Source organism: Peromyscus eremicus, chromosome 22 (genome assembly GCF_949786415.1).
Source record: "Peromyscus eremicus chromosome 22, PerEre_H2_v1, whole genome shotgun sequence".
Classification (NCBI taxonomy): Eukaryota; Metazoa; Chordata; class Mammalia; order Rodentia; family Cricetidae; genus Peromyscus; species Peromyscus eremicus.
The window spans coordinates 35,500,322-35,520,312 of NC_081437.1; the positions used below are offsets into that span (position 1 = coordinate 35,500,322).

Below are 19,991 nucleotides of genomic sequence, written 5' to 3' on the forward strand. Positions count from 1 at the left end.
TAATATATTACTATGGAAAGAGAAGTGATAGAATCTGCCTGGAATGCTTTCGGGTAAAAATAAGTCACACTGTTTTATTGAAAGATGCCAGTGTCTTACAGAAGCACAAAGACAGGATTATCTTTTTTCCACTAGAATAGATGTAGTATCACAAGTAGCCTAAAATTCATAATATTCCAAATATATTTGAAGTGATAAAAAAATGTTCAATTAGAAACAAATAACAATGTAGGACAGTACCACTTGCTCTTAATTAAAATACTTACATTTCAGACTCATAGTTGTGTCCACTTTCATTGTACTAGAAATGGAGAAGAAGCTGTTGGAAGAAAGGTCTTTAAAGCAGAAGGTGGAGAACCTGCTCCTGGAAGCTGAGAAAAGATGCTCTCTATTGGACTGTGATCTCAAACAGTCACAGCAGAAACTCAGCGAGCTGCTGGAGCAGAAAGATGTGCTAAGTGAGGATGTGAGTGTGAATTATACTAAGTGAAAGTTAATGAGCCAATAAGAAACTGGCTTTATCGGGGACATCGAGTGGTGACGGCATTATTAAACTTCTTGTAATAGTCTGTAGAATCTGTTGGGTTGAATGGATTTTGGTGATAGAGTAAGTCAGTCATAACTGAATAATTTTAAGTTACTTATACCTTAAAGATTATGTTTTCTTTAAAAATATTAGAAATATTATCTATATTTTAATGTGATATGAGTAAGAAAAGCATTATTCTTGAGAAAAATCCAAATAATTTACTTAAATACAGAGTATACAATTTACCTTTTTAGGTTAGAAATTTGACATTAAAAATAGAGCAGGAAACTCAGAAGCGTTGCCTTATGCAAAATGATCTGAAGATGCAGACCCAGCAAGTCAACACCCTAAAAATGTCAGAAAAGCAGATAAAGCAGGAAAATAATCATCTCATGGAAATGAAAATGAACTTGGAAAAGCAAAATGCTGAACTTCGAAAGTAAGTTAATTGGTTCAAACAGTTTGATTGATGACTTCTGAGAGGTTTTGTGTGTTACATATATAATGGTATTTATTTAAAATGAAAGCCAGAGGTGATAATTCCTATAATCCCAACACTTGCGAGTATGAAACAGATTGGAATTCCAGAGCCAACTTATGTAGAAATATGAAAGTAAAATAAAACTTAAAATGCAGGTATTAGCTGTGGGATTAATGACATCATGATATGACATACAGCCTCAGGAAAAGCCTATGCACAATACTGAAGGAATTGGTTTTCTTTTTGTGTGTGTGTGGTTTCTTGGGTTGTTTTTGGTGTTTTGTTGTTATAACTGTTTTTATAGTCTCACTGTGTAGCCCTGGCTGGCCACAGCCTCCCAGGGATTTTCCTTCCTCAGCTTCCAAAGTGCTAGGACTCCACATACCAGTCACCACATCTGGCTTTCAGTTGTTTGGATTCTTGTTTTGTTTTTTGATACATGGTCTCATGAAATTCTCCAGGCTGGCTTTGAACTCACAGTCCTTCCTGCCGCAGCCTCCCAGTTGCTGGAATTACAGACCCTGCCACCAGGCCTGCAGGGACGAGAGTTTGGAAGGAGGCAGTGGTGAAGTTGGTGCTAGCATGAAAGTGACTTGATTGCAGGGATTCTTTGCAGAATAGCTGCGTTTAAATGCGTATACCTTACTAAAGACTTGGTCTCTTCGTGTTCACAGAGAGCGGCAGGATGCAGACGGGCAGATGAAGGAGTTGCAAGACCAGCTTGAAGCGGAGCAGTATTTCTCAGTAAGGCACTTCCTGCAGAACCAGAGAATGATTGTCTCTTGATTGAAACACATATTTGTTTCACTTGATGTGTTTCCGTATTTTGGGTGTAGGCATGCATGTGTACCGTGTGCATGCCTGGTACCCTGGGAGGTCAGAAGAGGGTAGAAACACAACGTTGGTTTCTTCGCCTCGGCTTACTTTGGTTTTAGTTTTTTAAACAGTCCCGCTGTATATCCCAGGCTGGGCTCCAATGTGCAAACTTTCACCTCCTGAGTACTGGGATTATAGTAGTTTACCATCATACCAGACAGCGATTTGGGTGGAGTCATACACAACTCATAAAAAACAGACAGGGATTGGGGATGTAGCACAGTGGTAAAATACTTGCCTAGCATGGAGGAGGTCCTGGGTTCAATACCCACTATATCACAAAAAAGAAAAAAAAAGTGCTGGGCAAAAGACTATGGCTTGTTTTACAGGAATCCTTTATCAGACTGCCTTGGTGGTATATGACTACAGTTGCAACTACCAGGCAGGCTGAGGTGGGAAGATCACTTGATCCCACAACGTTGAAGCCAATCTGGGCAACCGAAGGGAAGACAACTGTCTTAAAACAACAAATCGGCTGTTGTTACTAGAACATAATCCTAGGCATAAACTATTATTGCCAATCTGTGAAGCTGCTTAAAAGCATCACCTTTTGGAAATTGTGCTTTTGTAATGAAAGGAATAAAATTGTCATTTTGATATTTGTGGGGTTTTTTGAGACCACTTTAAAAATACAAAGTATTTCCCCTCCCTCCCTTTCTTCCTTTTCGGTTTTTCAAGACAGGATTTCTCTGTGTAGCCCTGGCTGTCCTGGAACTTGTTCGGTAGACCAGGCTGGCCTTGATCTCAGAGATCCATCTGCCTCTGCCTCTGCCTCTTGAGTGCCAGAATTAAAGGTGTCCACCACCACTGCCTAGCAATATGGTTTTCATTACCTCTTCATTTATACTGCCAGCCTGTACATTTAATTGGAATTATTGCTGTAATATTCAGTTGAAAGTCATACTATATACATTGTTAACTGGCTTTTTTAGGGGTTGAGTATGCTAGGAAGTGAACATAGGATACATAATCTACAGTGCACTTTGGCTACTAGCCAAATATTTGTTTATTAATTGGGGACTGGAAAATGGGAAAACCCACAAAACTATTGATTTCTCAGGAGCCCCAAATTACTCAACATTAAGTAAATATTTGTATATATTGAGGTTTTTGTCTGGCTAGGTTTTGAATGTAAGTCATATTCTTGGTGATAATGGACACATTTCTGTTTTGCTGCTTAGACCCTCTATAAGACACAAGTTAGAGAACTTAAGGAAGAAAGTGAAGAGAAGACTAAGCTTTGTAAAGAATTACAGCAGAAGAAGCAGGATTTACAGGATGAAAGGTAAGGGCAGGACCTGGTCCCTTGTTCATGGATACGTGCCACGTGCCCTGTTCTCAGCCTCTTTTCCACCAAGTAAAAAATCTGATGGGGAATCAAGTGGAGAAAGACTTTTGACTTCCTAATGAAAATTGATTATTAAAAAGCCATCTCCACGGGTGGTGGTGGCACATGCCTTTAATCCCAGCACTCAGGAGGCAGAGGCTGGTGGATCTCTGTGAGATTGAGGCCAGCCTGGTCTACAGAGTGAGTTCCAAGACAGGCACCAAAACTACACAGAGAAACCTTGTCTTGAAAAACAAAAAACAAAAACAAAAAAGGGCTGGAGAGATGGCTCAGAGGTTAAGAGCACCGACTGCTCTTCCAGAGGTCCTGAGTTCAATTCCCAGCACCCACATGGTGGCTCACAACCATCTGTAATGAGACCTGGCACCCTCTTCTGTATACATAATAAATAAATCTTTTAGAAAAAAAAAAAAAAACCATCTCCAAGGGATCTGGGACTCAGCTTAGGTAGACTGTGTGCTTAGAATACATGAGGCCTTGGGTTCAATCCCATTACCGTATGCTTCCATTTTTATGACATATCTCTCAAATACAGAGACTCTTTGGCTGCCCAGCTGGAGATCACCCTGACCAAAGCAGATTCTGAGCAGCTGGCTCGTTCCATTGCTGAGGAACAGTATTCTGATTTGGAAAAAGAGAAGATCATGAAAGAGCTGGAGATAAAAGAAATGATGGCTAGACACAAACAAGAGCTCACTGAGAAGGATGCCACCATTGCGTCTGTAAGTCGTGTGCTCTGGGTTTGTAGTTCCATGGTTGTGTCAGCAAGGCTCAGAAACATCTGGGGCTGTGTCAGGTGTGACTGAGTCTAACTAAAGGAACACTGCAGAGTTTTTGGACCGACGGAATGCCACAGGAAGGGGAGTGGATAGCTGACAGAGGGAGGTGCATACACGAGACCTTGATGTTTGTGCAAATAGTAATAAAGCGAGCAGGAAGGGACTCGGTCAATCAATGGTTTTGGAATGATGGGATTTTTGTGTGAAAGGAATAAAGTTAGATCCTTACTAAGTAAATTGTACCTAGCTTAAGGACCAAATGTGAAAAATAAAAAATTTCAAGCAATTAGAACCCAAAACATGTATGTGACAGAAGACAGCCTAAATAACAAAGAAAAGATGCTTGTGTATATTAAACAGAGGATTACTCTTTAGAATACTTACGTAACTCCTATAATTTAATAAAGTAGATGAAACAATTTAGAAGAAAATTGGCCAAAAGAGACAGCTCAAATACATAAGTGGATACTATTCTCCAGCAGGTCAGATGAATCCCGTAGGTTGAAACCATTGCACACCCTTTACATGACTGAGATAAGCTGACAACTTCAAGGGTCTGGAAAATGGCATTTTACTTTACAATACATGAGAGTTCAGTTCAATATAATATCTGTAATTTAGTCAATATAATATGACATTTTCTAGTAAATTTTAGGTGTATGGTAACACCCCAAAAAAAACACACTAAGATATCTATGCTAAAGAAACTAGCACAGTGCTTAGAGCCACATAAATGCTTATAATAGCAAACCCTCACATCTCTATCAGTAAACAGGTAAGGAGAGTGGAGGTGTGGAGGCCGGAGAGAGGATTCAGTGCTTAAGAGCACTGGCTACTTTTCCGGAGGACCTACCAGGATTGGATTCCCATCACCCACGTGGCAGCTCACACTTGTCATAACAGCTCTCTAGTTCCAGGGTGTCTGACACCCCTTTCTGGCCTCTGAGGGCCCTGCATACACATGCTACAGAAGCATACATTCAGGCAAAACACTTATATACATTATATTAAAATTAAAAGTAACAGATGTGGTAGTACATGGCTGTAATCCCAACATTTGGGATGTGAAGACAAGAGGGCCAGAAGTTGAAGAACACCCTTGGTCATACAGCAAGATGGAGGACTAGAGTACATGCACCCCTGTCTCAGCAAACAAAACTGAGGGAGGTACATTAAGTATGGTAGAAAATGGAAGTGAACAGAAGTTGGAGTATATATGTATGTGTGTGTGTATATATATATATAGCTCAGCAGGGTAATACATTTTGTTGTTCTTTATTTTGATCTCAAGATGGCCCAGAATTCACAATCCTCTTCCTGCCTCACCCTCCCAAGTGCTGGGATTAGAAAAGTTATCTGCCATTCCCACATAGTATCTTAATTCTCACTATCTCTGGCTGCCTGGGCCTCACTCTGTAGACCGGACTGGCCTTGAATTCATAGGCATCCTCCTGCATTTGTTCACTGAGTGCTAGGGTGAAGGGTGTGCCCTACCATAATGTATTAAGTGAGTCTTAATTTTAAAAATCACATATATTATTTCATGTGTTCATAATGGAAATTTGAAGTATTTGGTGGGAAAGTTGAATGTATAAATTACAATAAAACTTGAGGAAGGAAGGATAGGAATATAATCTCAAAGAAATATAGAAAAAGGATGTCAGCTTTTTCAATAAAATCTAATTTTTCATTTTAAAGTAACATTGTGAGGGAAATACTACAGTTTTTAAACTTAATCTGCGTGATTGGAACACCTTCCTTTGTTTTCCATTTTCTTGATTTATTAAATAGTTTTCTCATTTAAAAAATGCTAAGGAGTTGTGAAACAAGGGCAAAGTTTTGGCTTTTTGAAATATGTAAGAAGTTTTGAGGGAGCAGCAGTTTTATCAAGGGCAAGTCTGTGTGGTAACACAAGGGCAAGTGAGGAGGTGAGAAGTGTTCTGGGGGGTCTTAATTTGGATTACTGTTTGACAACTAAAGGTGTGTAATTTGATACATGGTGTGTCCGGTCCCCCACCCCCTTGTTTCTTAGCTCGAAGAAACCAATAGGACACTAACTAGTGATGTTGCGAATCTTGCAAACGAGAAGGAAGAGCTGAACAACAAGCTGAAAGACACTCAAGAGCGTATGTATGAGCAGGAGGGGCTTGCTGTGAACACACCTGGAGCTGGAGCTGTTGGTGTAATTGGTCTCTCTCTTTTCAGAACTCTCCAAGTTGAAAGATGAAGAGATCAGCGCAGCATCGATTAAAGCTCAGTTTGAGAAGCAGCTGTTGACGGAGAGAACACTCAAGACCCAGGTACGGCACCAGAGGGCAAATGCGCCTTTGAACTTTGTTCTCATCACTGACACCTGTCACCTGTCACCTCTGGCCCTCCAGGGCAGTAGCTGTGCTCATTGCAATACCAGTGTTTAGACAGTTTCCTGGTTTACTTCTGTCCAGTTAGGAGGAACTTCGTATGTCCCACATTCTCTTGCAGCTTTTTCTTATTTGCTAATAGCCTGAGAAGAGTCAGGTGCTCTGAAAGGGCATATGTGACTATTGACACCCTCTGCCAGCTCCCATAGCTGGATTTGTACCAGCACACGTGGGTGCTAGTCCTGTTCTCTGTTGTGGGACAAAGTACATTTTAGTGCCAAGACAGAATTTACTTCCTCCAGATAGGAAGAGGACAATTGCCTATTAAAATCTCTCTTATAGTAAAAGTTGAATTAGTAGAAAATGACATCAGGTCAAGCGTGTAATTTATTGGGGAATACATCCAGGCGTACGCTAGGCAAGCATTCTACCCAAGCTATACTCACAGCCCTTCAAACACGTTAAATTATCATTCTCAAAAATCATGAGAATAAAAAACTATTTAGAATACAGGACGAATATTAGTAAAAAGAAGTGCATTATTTAAAGTAAAAGTTTTGTGTGTGCTTGTATAGGTGTGTGTATGTGCATATGTGTGTACATGTGAAGTGTGTGCATATGTGTGTGGCATGTGGAGACCAGATACTGCTTCTGGTGTCTTCCTCTGTTACTATCTGCTTCCCCCCACCCCCCTTTAAAAAAAAGGACTTACCTTCATTTGTTTATGTGCCCATGGAAGCAGAAGAGGGTGTTGGGTCCAGTGGAGCTGTAGTTACAAGTGGTTGTAAGTGCCTGACATGGGTGCTGGGAGCTGAACTCAGTCCCACCGGAAACTGGACAGCATTTGAACCATTGAGCCGTCTCTCCAGCCCCTTTCCACTGTATATTTTGAGACAAGATCTCTCACCAAGTCTGGAGCTCACAGATTGGGCAGGACTAGCTGAACCTGAGGGATCCTCCTGTCTCCACCTCCCCAGCACTGCAGTTAGAGCAAGCACCATTGTGCCTGGCTTTACACATGGGTGTCAGGATCTGAACTCAGGTCCCTCTGCTTGTACAGTGGACACTTTACTGACTGAGCCTCTGCCCAAGCTCCAAAGGGTGTCTTCTTAGCCCTGTCTGTAGGAGAGGAATTGCTGGTGATCATGGAGCTTGTAATAGGTGAGTTTCTGAGGAGAAGACATCAACATAATTATTTATTATATGCTTATTTTTTAAGGCTGTGAATAAGTTGGCGGAGATCATGAATCGCAAAGAACCTGTCAAGCGTGGCAGTGACACAGATGTACGAAGGAAAGAGAAGGAGAACAGGAAACTCCATATGGAGCTTAAGTCTGAACGTGAAAAGTTGACGCAGCAGATGATCAAATACCAGAAAGAACTGAATGAAATGCAGGCTGTAAGAATACTCTTTTACACTGAAAACCTTTCTTTGTTTTTTTTTTGGTTTTTCGAGACAGGGTTTCTCTGTGTAGCTTTGCGCCTTTCCTGGAACTCACTTGGTAGCCCAGGCTGGCCTCAAACTCACAGAAATCCACCTGGCTCTGCCTCCCGAGTGCTGGGATTAAAGGCGTGCGCCACCACCACCCGGCTTGAAAACCTTTCTTAAAGACAGAGTTATTTCCTTGTCTGTGTGGTTACAGAATGTTTCTATTCGTAATTATTACTGAACCATGACCTGCAGTTACAGTGTCCATCTCATCTGTTAATATGTCCTCCTACAGCAAATAGCTGAAGAGAGCCAGATTCGAATTGAACTCCAGATGACCCTGGACAGTAAAGACAGTGACATTGAGCAGCTGCGGTCACAGCTCCAGGCCTTGCATATTGGTATGGACAGTTCCAGTATAGGCAGTGGACCAGGAGAAGTTGAGCCCGATGATGGTTTTCCAGGTACACGTTTTTGGTCAGCCTTGTATTTATTTGCCTGAAATGTCAGTCAGCTGTGTGCTTTCAGGTCCATGACTGACTTTGCTCTGGAGAAAAATATTGGGCATTTCTTTGAGGGAAAGCCTACTTTTTGGAGTGGGGATTCACATGACATTTTGGACTTGTTTCATTAAAAACAGACACATAAGTTCTAAATGTTTAGGTGTTGAACTCTTAGGTTATATAGTGGCTGTCTGTCTTTGAAGCTTTCCTTTTTCTCTTTCCACTCCGCCCTGCTCCTGACTTGTGGGCCGGCCTTTAGTCCATATCACCCAGTCACACACTCTGGAGTCCATGTCCTTCACCTACCAGCGCTCCTCTACTTCTCTCAATATTGCCACTAAGCCCTCCAGTTCTCACAGGCTTCTTGACTCTGATTCTGAAGACGATTCTTTGCCTTACTTACCCCTTTCGTCGGACCCTAATGGTGCAGGTGACATCCTGAAAATCTTTGACTTTGGAGTTTTCCCAGCTAATTTTACCTTTTGAAAAAAACTTTCTATAACATTAACTAACATCCACTCACTCCAACATGCTGTGTAGATGCAGTAAGAAATGAATTGCTGCATGAACTGTAACTCGATTTTAAGGCATTTTTCAAATAGTTTGTGATTGTGTTTGCTAGATCGTTTTTGCCAACTTTCTGGAAACAAAAGAGTGTGTTCTATATCCTTGAAAGTGCATGGCTTCATCTGTTTTCAGACTTTTCTGTAGTTCTGTATCAAGAGTGACAGTACAGAAAAGAACAAAATCACGAGATCTGTTTCAGAGACTGTGTTCAGGTTTGCACCGAATACATACATGTTCATAGTGTGCTAAGCCTTAAAAGAGCGCATGAAACAATCTGGCCTTGGTCTTACCTGAAAAGCCTCACAGGTGAAATGAAATGAAGAATCCAGGAGCATCTTTTAAACTCACAGAAGTTCTCACTGATTTCTCTAGACTTCAGTCTCCTTATCTACATGAGGGATAGAGTTCTGTTATGTGGAGTAGTGAGGAGATAGAGAACTTATGTGAAGCATCTAGTACAGTTGGTGCGTAATAGTTAAAATCTGTCACAACTTGTATTATTGGAATATTCCCTTAGAATACCATCCCCCTTGCTAATTTCATTTGAACAATCTGAGCAAATTTATAAGAAGAGTCCAAGGGCTTAAGATACTTTGTTTTGTTGATTGTTTCATTGATTTTAATATTTTAGAGCCTAGAAATCCTGATTATATTGTTGCATGGTAGACAGGTTTGATCTTATTGTACACAGAATAGCCGTTCTCAAAGTCTCTGTTTTCTGAGCGCATACTCATCTAAAGTGCTTTCTACTCAGCAGTGCACATCACACCTCTAGTCAGCTCACTCTCCACAGGAAGAAAGAAGGCTTGATGTAGACGTGCCGTGGAAAGAGCTCAGGGGCTCTGGTGTGGCTTTCTCCTGAATTTTGCCAGTGCATGAATTTAATCAATGGGGTATTATAATTTGGAGTATTTATTTCTGATGTGATGTGAACTTGATTTTTATTTTGCATTGTGGAATGTGCTTCTACTGATTATGTATTATTATAGTAGCCCAGGTACTGGATGGTCTAAATTCTAAAGGGCAGATTTGATTGGTTTGTGACTTCCACATTAAATTCTCTATGGTCGGGGGAGAATCATTTTATTTATGTGCATATATTATGATTACTTACAGAATCAAGATTGGAAGGATGGTTGTCGTTGCCTGTGCGGAACAACACTAAAAAGTTTGGATGGGTTAAAAAGGTAATAAGTGCTTTTGAATGTGGTTTAACTGTAGCCATTTTCATTCTGGAGTTGTAGGGTGGGCAAGCCTGCACGTGTGGACACATAAAACCTGCTTATGCTTTCTGGGTGGACTGATATGACTTGTTATCTGTGTGGAAGACTTTTACTCTCTGGTCCTTACTAAAACGAGTTCTGAGGTCATTAGTAGAGGCCTGTTCCTCCGGTGTGTTTGTGTCCTGTGTTTGTGTGCTCCAGATGTAACAGAAGACCCTTGACACTTGTGTTACCATGGCTGTTGATTTTGATCATGGTGATGCACGTTTATTCTGTGTGTAGATCCAAAGTCTAAAATAGATCTGCTTTCAGTTTCATTTGTTTCTTCCCCTCATTTACTTAGTTAAAATATCTACAAACAGAAAAATAAACATCTATGGGGAGATCTGTTGTTACCTTATGGAAAACATCCCTAATGCTGCATTACTGCTTTTTATTTACTTTCATAGCATATGACTATCATAAATACAGAATTTCTTATAAAAGAAAATTCAGTGCATAGTAATTTGATCAGTTTCTTCCTTTCCTATTTTTAACAGTACGTGATTGTGAGCAGTAAGAAGATCCTCTTCTACGACAGCGAACAAGATAAAGAGCAGTCTAACCCTTACATGGTTCTCGATATAGAGTAAGTGTCTGACGTTAAAGTCTGAGGAGAGCAATAGGACTTGTCCCTCACAACAACTACAGTGCAGCACTCTCCACAGTGTAACAACTTCCTCCGATTTCCTTCCTAGAAATGAAAATTGGCAGTGTGTGCTGTGGAAGACATCTGTATTTCATGGCTCCTTAATACACTATTTTCTGAAGAAAGTTTAACTTGGGAATTTCTCTATCTTAAAAATTGTTGAAACAATAAAACAAACTCGTCAACTAGGGGCACACATTTACTCCTGGCACCTGAAGGGCAGAGGCAGGAGGATCTCTGAGGGCAGCCTGGTCTACAGTAGTGAGTTCAGGACAGCCATGGGGAGACTGACCATGTCTTAATAAAACGAAAACAAACCACCACCAACAAAAACCAAGCTAGTCTATGAGCTTCTAACATGAGCCAATAAAATAGCTGATTTTTAACTCCTGGTATAAGATGACCAATGTAATTTAACCCTGGGGTAATATTTTATGTATTCTTTTATTTAAAAATCTTCTATAGCAAGCTGTTTCATGTCCGACCTGTTACCCAGACAGATGTATACAGAGCAGATGCTAAAGAAATTCCAAGGATATTCCAGGTAAACATAATGTTTGTTTTCCACCCTTAGAGGTTCTTTTTGTGACATGATGTTTTAGATCCCTTTCTTCCCTGGCCTAGGACTGCTTCACGCTCGCCTTGTGTCTCTGCTGCGGTGGAGACAGTTGGCTCTTACAGTGTGCTGGTTCTGTTTAGAGCAGCTCCGCCCTGGGGTTGTGTTTGTTGATGGCTGCTATGCTGCTGGGCTTTGTTGGCCCTATCGAAAGACAAGTTGGTGGTGGTGCTTGTCTTTTAGAGCGTGAACTTACAAAGTCACTATCAAGTTGAAAGCTGTAGCACTTAGACATTTTTATTTAAAATGAAGGCAAGCATTACTTTTACTGCTTCCATTTGAAAAGCTTTTAAACCATAAGGGATGACTGGAGAGATGGCTTGGTGGTTCAGAACTCTTACAGCTCCATCAGAGGACAGCATTCACAGCAGACAGCTCACAGACACCTGTTACCCCAGCTCCATGGGACCCACTGCCCCCCTCTGATGTGGGCGTGTGCGCACACACACACACTCACCTTTTTAAAAAGTGTTAAAGCTCTCTATAAAAACCATTGTGCCTGATCCACTGTAGGGGAGTTGTTGGGTTTTTTTTCCCCTGAGGGCTTATGCTGTTTTATTTGGACATTTATTTGCATATCTTCTTTTCTTTTATCCCTCAACTCTCCAAATATCTTTCAAAATTAAAATGTGCATATGGTTCACCCACTTTCTTATTATTGAGAAATGTAAGCAATTACTGTAGGTGTCATATTGGACTTCCGTTGTTTGGGTAGGAGGGACACTGGAGACTGAACGCAGAGCTTTGAGCTTCCACTGAACTGTACTTCTTAGCCCTAAACGTCCCTCCCAGGAGAGGAAAGGAAAAAACCCACCTAATGAAGTATAAATCTGCCTTTTGTTGGTCTGTTCTCTTAGTTTTGCTATAGCAAAGTAAGATACTAAAGCAAAAATAAGGAGGTCCTGTTTAAACAGATCAGTTCTTTTTAGTGTGAAGCAAGAGTAATTTACCAGAAGTGTTTCTATGTAAAAATAGCATAATGCAGGACTTGGAGAAATGAGTCAAAAGTTAAGAACAAGACCTGGGTTTAGTTCCCAGCACCCACGTGGTGCTCACAACCATCTGTATTCCAGTTCTAGAGGATTTGATGCCATTTTCTGACCTCTGAAAGTACCAGGCATGCATGCAGTGCACATACATACATGTAGGCAAAATATTCATAAAATAAATCCTTAAAAAGTGTGCAGCATTCACTCCTGTCCTCTTGGTGTTTATAGATTCTGTATGCCAATGAAGGAGAAAGTAAGAAGGAACCAGAATTTCCGGTGGAGCCTGTGGGAGAAAAATCTAATTATATTTGCCACAAAGGACATGAGTTTATTCCTACTCTTTATCACTTCCCAACTAACTGTGAGGCCTGTATGAAGCCATTGTGGCACATGTTTAAACCTCCTCCTGCTCTAGAGTGTCGTCGGTGCCACATTAAGTGTCATAAAGATCACATGGACAAGAAGGAAGAGATCATAGCACCTTGCAAAGGTGAGTATAGAAGTGATCGCTGTGCTGTTACTTGGGCTTGGGCATTTTAAGCATATTAATTCATTTCAAATCATTCTTTTTGTAGTTTATTATGATATATCATCGGCAAAGAATCTATTGTTATTAGCAAATTCAACAGAAGAACAGCAGAAATGGGTTAGTAGGTTGGTGAAAAAGATACCTAAGAAGCCTCCGGCTCCGGACCCTTTTGCCCGATCATCTCCTAGGACCTCAATGAAAATACAACAAAACCAGTCCATCCGGCGGCCCAGTAGACAGCTTGCTCCAAACAAACCAAGGTAATAAATAAAATATGGTAAACAAACAAAAAAAAAACTGAAGCTGCTTTCTTAAGTTGCTTTATATTCAGACTAAAAACTTGGATAATTATGATTTTCCTTTGCTTGATATTTTAATGAGTCATTGGAAACCAAATATTTTGAACTTACAGTATGCAAGTCTTATTATTTTATTACTTTTGTATATAGTCATACTATTTTCATCTTTAATAAGCACATGGACTAATTAGTGATTTGAAAGATAGTGGCATTAAGATTACACACAGATGTTCACATGTCAAGTGCAAACACATGTTGCAAACTTCTTTTAGTTAGGTGATCTGAGAGGCAGAACTGAAAGCAACTTCAGTTTTCATTTACATCAATAAGTGCAAAACAATGTTTGTGATTGAAAGAGCAGTACAGTTCAGCTTGAGGTGAACATGCTGAGTGACGTGAGCGTTGCTTGAAATTGAAGTGTCAGGCGTGATCTTGGTAGAGAGAAATGCTGAAGCCGTGTCATTTGGCTTCAGTGACATCATTTCATTATGTATTTGGATTCAGAAGAGCCATTTCTTGGCTTAGTAGGTGCTAGACACTTATAAACATTGTTTGTCATTGAATGTGAAGGTTTGGTTAGCTGATGGATAGGCCAGGACCTTTAGTATATGAGTGATAATATGCTTTGCCTATGTTATCAGACAATAAACTTGTCATATGAAACTTTCTGGAAGTAATATCTTCAGGAAATAATTTAAAATGACAAAGGTAGACTTGGTGTTTTAGTACCAAAGTAGTTGGATATTTTATGTGTGCAAAATATGATAAAAGTAGCCGGGTGTGGTGGTACATGCCTTTAATTCCAGCACTGGGGAGGCAGAGGCAGGCGGATCTCTGTGAGCTTGAGGCCAGCCTAATCTATATAGTGAGTTTCAGGACAGCCAGAGCTATATAGTGAGATCTTGTCTCAAAACAAAAGAAATAGAGTAAAATTAATGTAAAATAGTGACTACATGATAATAATTAAGCTAAAGGCTCTCAAAAGGTATGTACTGAGCAGGTTGGAATTAGGAATATGAATACAGACACAGAGTTAGGAGAGGTTAGGTAACAACAATTAAAAACGTCTCCGAAGGAGGGTGGAGAGGTTGCTCAGCATTGAAACCAACTACTACTACTCCTCTTGGAGAGGATGAAGTCAGTCCATAGCACCTGCTTCAGATGGCTTACAACTGCATGTAACCTTAAGCCCAGGGTATCCAACACCCTCTTCTGGACTTGCACAACTACACTCACATGTACAAAATACATACACACACACACACACACAATTAAAAATAAAAAATGAATCTTTTAAAAAGTCTTAATTGAGAGACCAACACCGAAGGCCATTTTGTGTGTGCCTTGTGCAAATTGTCTGAAAATTAAGTTTCTATTATCAATATTGTACAACTGTTGATGCATAAATGCTGTTTCAATACTTGATCTCTGTCTTCTGTGGTTCATAGTCTGTATCTCAGATTAGGTATCACTAAAAAGTATGGGTTTATTTAGTTCATGGTTCTGGAAGCTAGGACATCTATGTGTTTGGAGCTTTTTTTTTTTTTTTCAATTGAGACAGGATTTCTCTGTGTTACAGCCTTCACTGTCCCGGAACTCACTCTGTAGACCAGGCTGGCCTCGAACTCACAGAGATCTACCTGCCTCTGCCTCCCAAGTTCTGGCATTAAAGGCATGCACCACCACCACCACCACCTGGCCCTTTTGAGGCTAGGACATCTAAACAGCATGGCACTAGCATCCAGTGAAGGCTTCTTGCACCATACCTTGGCAGAAGGCTTTCTGTGCTAAGACACAGAAAGCTTGCCCAAGAAAGCTTGCTTGTATACAGAACTACCCCCAAGGAACTCACTTATCTCTGAAATGACTGAAATTATCTCCTGAGGGTCTTCAACATTGCCACCTGGGGCTCGATTTCTAACAAGTAAATCTAGGGGTCAGATCCAGAGAGAGATCTGCTTGTTTCTGCCTCCTAAGTGCACAGAGGACCAGGTAAACACAAATAATCTAGTTTCAGAATCTGCACTCTTAGCTGTAAGCAGAAATTGACAGTTTAAAGATGGGTTTGGAAATGCTGCTTTTAGAGTTTTCTTGGTCAGGAGGCACACATTTTTAATTCCAGCACTTGGGAGGCAAAGGCAGGCAGATCTCTTAAGTTCGAGGGCTACATAGTGAGACTCTGTCTTTATAAAACATACAAACAAAGGCTTGGCCTTACTGAGTTTCATTGAAGTTAAATTAAAGGTGCACTTTGCATGTGTAGTGTTATGCTGTGCTGAGACCGGGAGAGGCAGAGTGACAGCTAGTAGACAGTGGCAGTGTGGTGCTGGAGAGGAAGCCTGAAGCCAACTAAGAAGAATAGGTAGATGTTGTAAAGAACTTTGATACCAGTTTCTCAATGACTTACCAACGTATAAACTGAGTACTGACAGTAAAAAATGTGGAGAAGAAAAAACTGAATTCAGAAAGATTTTTTTAAGTTGAAATAACTAAAATTAGGTGACTGAGTGGAAGAGAATGAGGGAGACATTTTAAGGGCAGGGAAGTCTTGAATATTTGCATTAATAACCTAGTGTCTATAGTTTTAAATAGAAGTTTGCCACACTGGGGGACTAGGGAAATGGCCCAGTGGGTAAGAGCACTTGTGCAAGCATGAGTACCAAGTAAACTGGGTATAGTGGTGAGTGCCCATAATCCTAGGACTTGTGAAGCAGAGGCAAGAGGATCCGGAGTTCAAGGCTCACCCTGGTCTGTGACAGTAAGTTTGAGGTCAGCCTAAGCTATGTAAGACTTTGTCTGAAAAACAAAAACAAAATAAATAATTATTCGGGGCTGGAGAGATGGCTCAGTGGTTAAGAGCACTAAACACTAGCTGCTCTTCAGAGGTCCTGAGTTCAATTCCCAGCACCCACAAGCCAGCCAACAACTGTCTGTAATTTCAAGATCTGACACCCTCACACAGACATACATGCAAGCAAAACACCAATGTGTATAAAAAGAATAATAAATAAATTTTTTAAAAAAGAATCTCATGCTAAAAAAAAAAAAAAAAACCCTGAGAAATCTGGGTTCCTCTTTTTGCTTCCTTCAAAGTGTATCTTTTATGGTGTTATTTATTAACAACAACAACAACAAACAATTGTAAACTGATAATGTAGTTCTTTTTGTACTTCTCAAACTGAAAATCAGGGTAGCTAAATCTTTATCTGGACAGTAGGAATGAATGTGAGGAGCAAATTATGTTCTTAGCCCAGATAGCATCTGTCTTGGGTTCCCCAGAGAGCCCTTCTGCATTGTGTCCAGCCAGCGTGGTCACACCTGCACATACCCGAGAAACTTCACTGGGTGCTTCTGTTGCTGCTCCTGAAGGGAACCCCTACTCTATCCCCACCCGAGACAGGGTTTCCCTGTGTTGCCCTGGCTGCCCTGGAACTCACTCTATAGACTAAGCTGGCCTCGAACTCACAGAGATCCACCGGCCTCTGCCTCTCAAGTGCTGGGATCAAGGGTAACAGCACTCGGCACCTTCTAGCCATAGTGCTCTCTCTACGTTCTGCAGTCTTATAAAGAACAGAGCATATAAACTTGCCAACCTCCTGTTACAGATTGCTTGATTTGGCATTTAAAGACTGGGATTGGTCATTTGATGATGTTGATGGTGATGATGATGACGATGTTTTTGATTTCTGAAGAAATAAATGGGTAAATCAAAAAATGAATGAGTTTTTAGTTCTTCCATGTAGTGCATGTGGTTTGCACTTGGACTTTCTTTTCTCTTTTTTGGACCTAGTTTTGAACTCTCCATAGGATGTGTTTAAAGAGTAGTTTTCAGAAATACTTCTAACTAGAATTTCCGTGGCAAATGTAAAAGTAAAATGCTATGTTCAGATTCTTTATTGGCTGTCAATTTTAAGTGTTGTTGAAATTAAAATATTTTATCTTAGAAATTAAACATGTAGAAGTAAGAAAAGGAAAAAACTCTGGTACTTTTGATTCATTCCAGAGAAGCTGTATACAGAGAATTAAAACTTAAGCGTTTTCAGTCTCAGACTAGTTTGTGAACATAGCATGGATTTCTTTCTCCCTCTATTCTTTGTTCTTCCTTCTTTCTAACTTGCAAGAATTAAAGCCATAAAAACTTTATAAATCTATTAAGTTCAGTGAAGTATCTTTCTGATTTGTTTCTGTGATGCAGTGAAATTTTGCAAGAATTTAATGCTACCCTTGCTAGAAAGAATATGAGTGACATGCTGTGAACAATTCTGTGCTTCTAAGAAATGTAAAGCCAGGCTTTGTGGCATACTTGTAATCCTAGGACTTGAGAGGTGGGGGGCGTAGAGAAATGGAGAGTTCAAGGTCATCTTCCAGCTCTATAGTGAATTTGAGGCTAGTCTAGGCTACATGAGACCTTTTCATTGCAACATACAAGGCTGCGGTTCCCACTCAACAGGCTGAGACAAGGCTTGTGAGGTCCATACCAGTGCAGACTGGGTAGTGAGACCCTGCCTCAGAGGACAGAAAAGAATATAGAATGGTTTGCTTAATAACAAGATTGAATGAAAGTTAAGCCTCATAACTTTAAATCTTCATGTAGAGTAGACACTTAAGTAATCTGTATCAACTGAGCATGTTGTGACATCGTGCACTTGTATCATGTGACACCGTGACCTCTATACAAGCTGTGACTGTCTTTATATATATATATATATATATATATATTTTTTGCTACAACGTGTTTATTCCTCTTTTAGTGTCTTTGTCTTGTTTTATGGTAAGGGAGGATGGAACCCAGGCCCTTGAGCTATAGTCTAGTGGCTAGAGTCTAGTCTTTTATTCCTATTTTATAGATATGAAAAACGTGGCTTGAGGTCCTATGGCTACGTAAAGTCTGGCCACAAATCCTGCTCTTTTGGCTACATAAGGCAACTAGTAGATCAGTGCTCAAACAAGAAAGACCCTGTAGTCCAGTGGTTCTCAACCTTCTCATGATGCAGCCCTTAATATAGTTCCTCATGACCCCAACCATAAAGTTCTTTTCCTGGCTACTTCATAACTGTAGTTTTGCTACTGTTATGAATAGTAATGTAAATATTTTTGGAGATAGAGGTTTGCCAAAGGGGTCATTACCCACAGGTTGAGAACCGCTGCTTTAGCACTTCATTTAACCCTAATATAGCTGATTAACTGCATTTAATGTTTTTGGCCAGTCTGGGACTTAGAAAGTCCATTGTTGTATTTAGAAAGAATGTAATTGCATGTACCTAAAACTAAGAAAAGTAATACAATTGAGTATGTTAATGCATGAACTGAGTGTTAGAAATACAGAGGAAATGTAGTTTAATGATAAAAGTAAGTAAAATGCTTTTTCAGGGAATATAACAGTCTCTTACTTGACTGTATCAACTAACATTATTCTCCTTCCTTTCTAGCTAACTGCCTTCTGTGAAAGCAGTTATTCTTCAGCCACAAGACTGAAATAGGATGTTTCAAAACGTAACTAAAAAGCTGTATTCTACTGAGAGACTGATACACATACACACACGTTTCCTTTCCCCTGAAGTAATTTTAAATCATGGAGAATTTTTCTGGGCTGCTTTGAAACAAGTTGGACAGCGGTGATCGGTGAGTAAAGGTGTCGTGCGACTCTTCAAGACTTTCTTCCTAGAGCCCTTGGCGGTCACACTACATTGACCAGAAGGACTGAGAAGAGTTTAAAGAGATCACATTTGGGTTTCAACAGAGGGTTTCTACCTGCACATTAGCCAGAAGAACGGGGAGTGGATTCCACTGCAGTGATGCTGACTACATCTTTAAAAGTGACCATGCTGTTGTATCCATGTATGTCTGTACATAGGAGTTGAGCCTCATATATATACACACACACCACACATAAGAACACAGTGTACTGTAATACTGCAAGAAGGTATTTTTAACTTACCGTTTTATTTTTATACACATGAATCAGATATCATTACTTCAGTTGCAACTATGCACTTGTATGAAGCCATGTGTTGGCGCTTATATCCTTCATTCATGTACCTGACAGGAGATGCATGTTTGTGTAAACAGGAACTGTAACAAGAAGTTTGCAGTTAATTACTCCAGTTCCTAATGCTTGTGGTAGACAACTTTACCCATTTTGAATGCCTTAATTTAATTTTCTCTCCCCCCCCCCCCAAATCTCAACCCTTTTCTGTATTTAAGAAGAGAAAGAGCAAGTGTTTACCAGCTCTTAGGATGCAGCTTGCTTTGTGGGAAAGTAGTGCGCTCTTGACCTGCAGCGTGGGTCAGTGATAGCCTGTCTGCTGTAGGACGGCTGTAATGTATTGGGCCATAGAACAGTAATGATTGTATTGAAGCCAGTGTGTGTGATGGACATCTGTTAGTTTTTCAGCCCTTTTTACAGACGTCAGCTGGTCTGTAACTACAAAATACTTCCTTTGCTTTGAACTTGCTGGTTACCCTAGGTGTGTTTTTATTTATGATAAAGGCAATTTTTCACATTTTTCATTCAAGATTCAAAAATTGTCTCAAATATAAAGAAAACTAACGTACTGTAGATATATTTTAATATTTAAATGTGATCCTGAAACAAACAACTGTATGGTGGTATATCAGCTTTGATATCTGGGAAGAGGCAGCCTCAAAAGCGCTTACTTTGATTCTCATTGGTAAATGCTGCCGAGGTTAGAGAATGGGCGGGACCTGTCCTGTCATGCTTCGGCCTGGGTAAGTGTGTTCCACCCCACAGTGGAACAGTGCAGCAGTGGGCAGC

The 19,991-nt window shown here is 40.3% G+C and overlaps 1 protein-coding gene across 1 annotated transcript in view; it reads left to right on the top strand.

The window, feature by feature from the left end:
• Rock2 (Rho associated coiled-coil containing protein kinase 2) overlaps positions 1-19,711 on the top strand; it is a 103,962-nt gene extending 84,251 nt beyond the window's left edge. Inside the window, 15 exon segments of the mRNA XM_059248192.1 lie at positions 306-466; positions 784-968; positions 1,685-1,754; positions 3,068-3,171; positions 3,770-3,956; positions 6,046-6,139; positions 6,219-6,313; positions 7,593-7,772; positions 8,098-8,266; positions 9,989-10,059; positions 10,635-10,723; positions 11,249-11,327; positions 12,617-12,878; positions 12,964-13,177; positions 18,646-19,711. Of these exon segments, the coding sequence (XP_059104175.1) occupies positions 306-466; positions 784-968; positions 1,685-1,754; positions 3,068-3,171; positions 3,770-3,956; positions 6,046-6,139; positions 6,219-6,313; positions 7,593-7,772; positions 8,098-8,266; positions 9,989-10,059; positions 10,635-10,723; positions 11,249-11,327; positions 12,617-12,878; positions 12,964-13,177; positions 18,646-18,649 (1,964 nt within the window). The 3' untranslated portion in view covers positions 18,650-19,711.
• Positions 19,712-19,991: the final 280 nt, after the last annotated feature.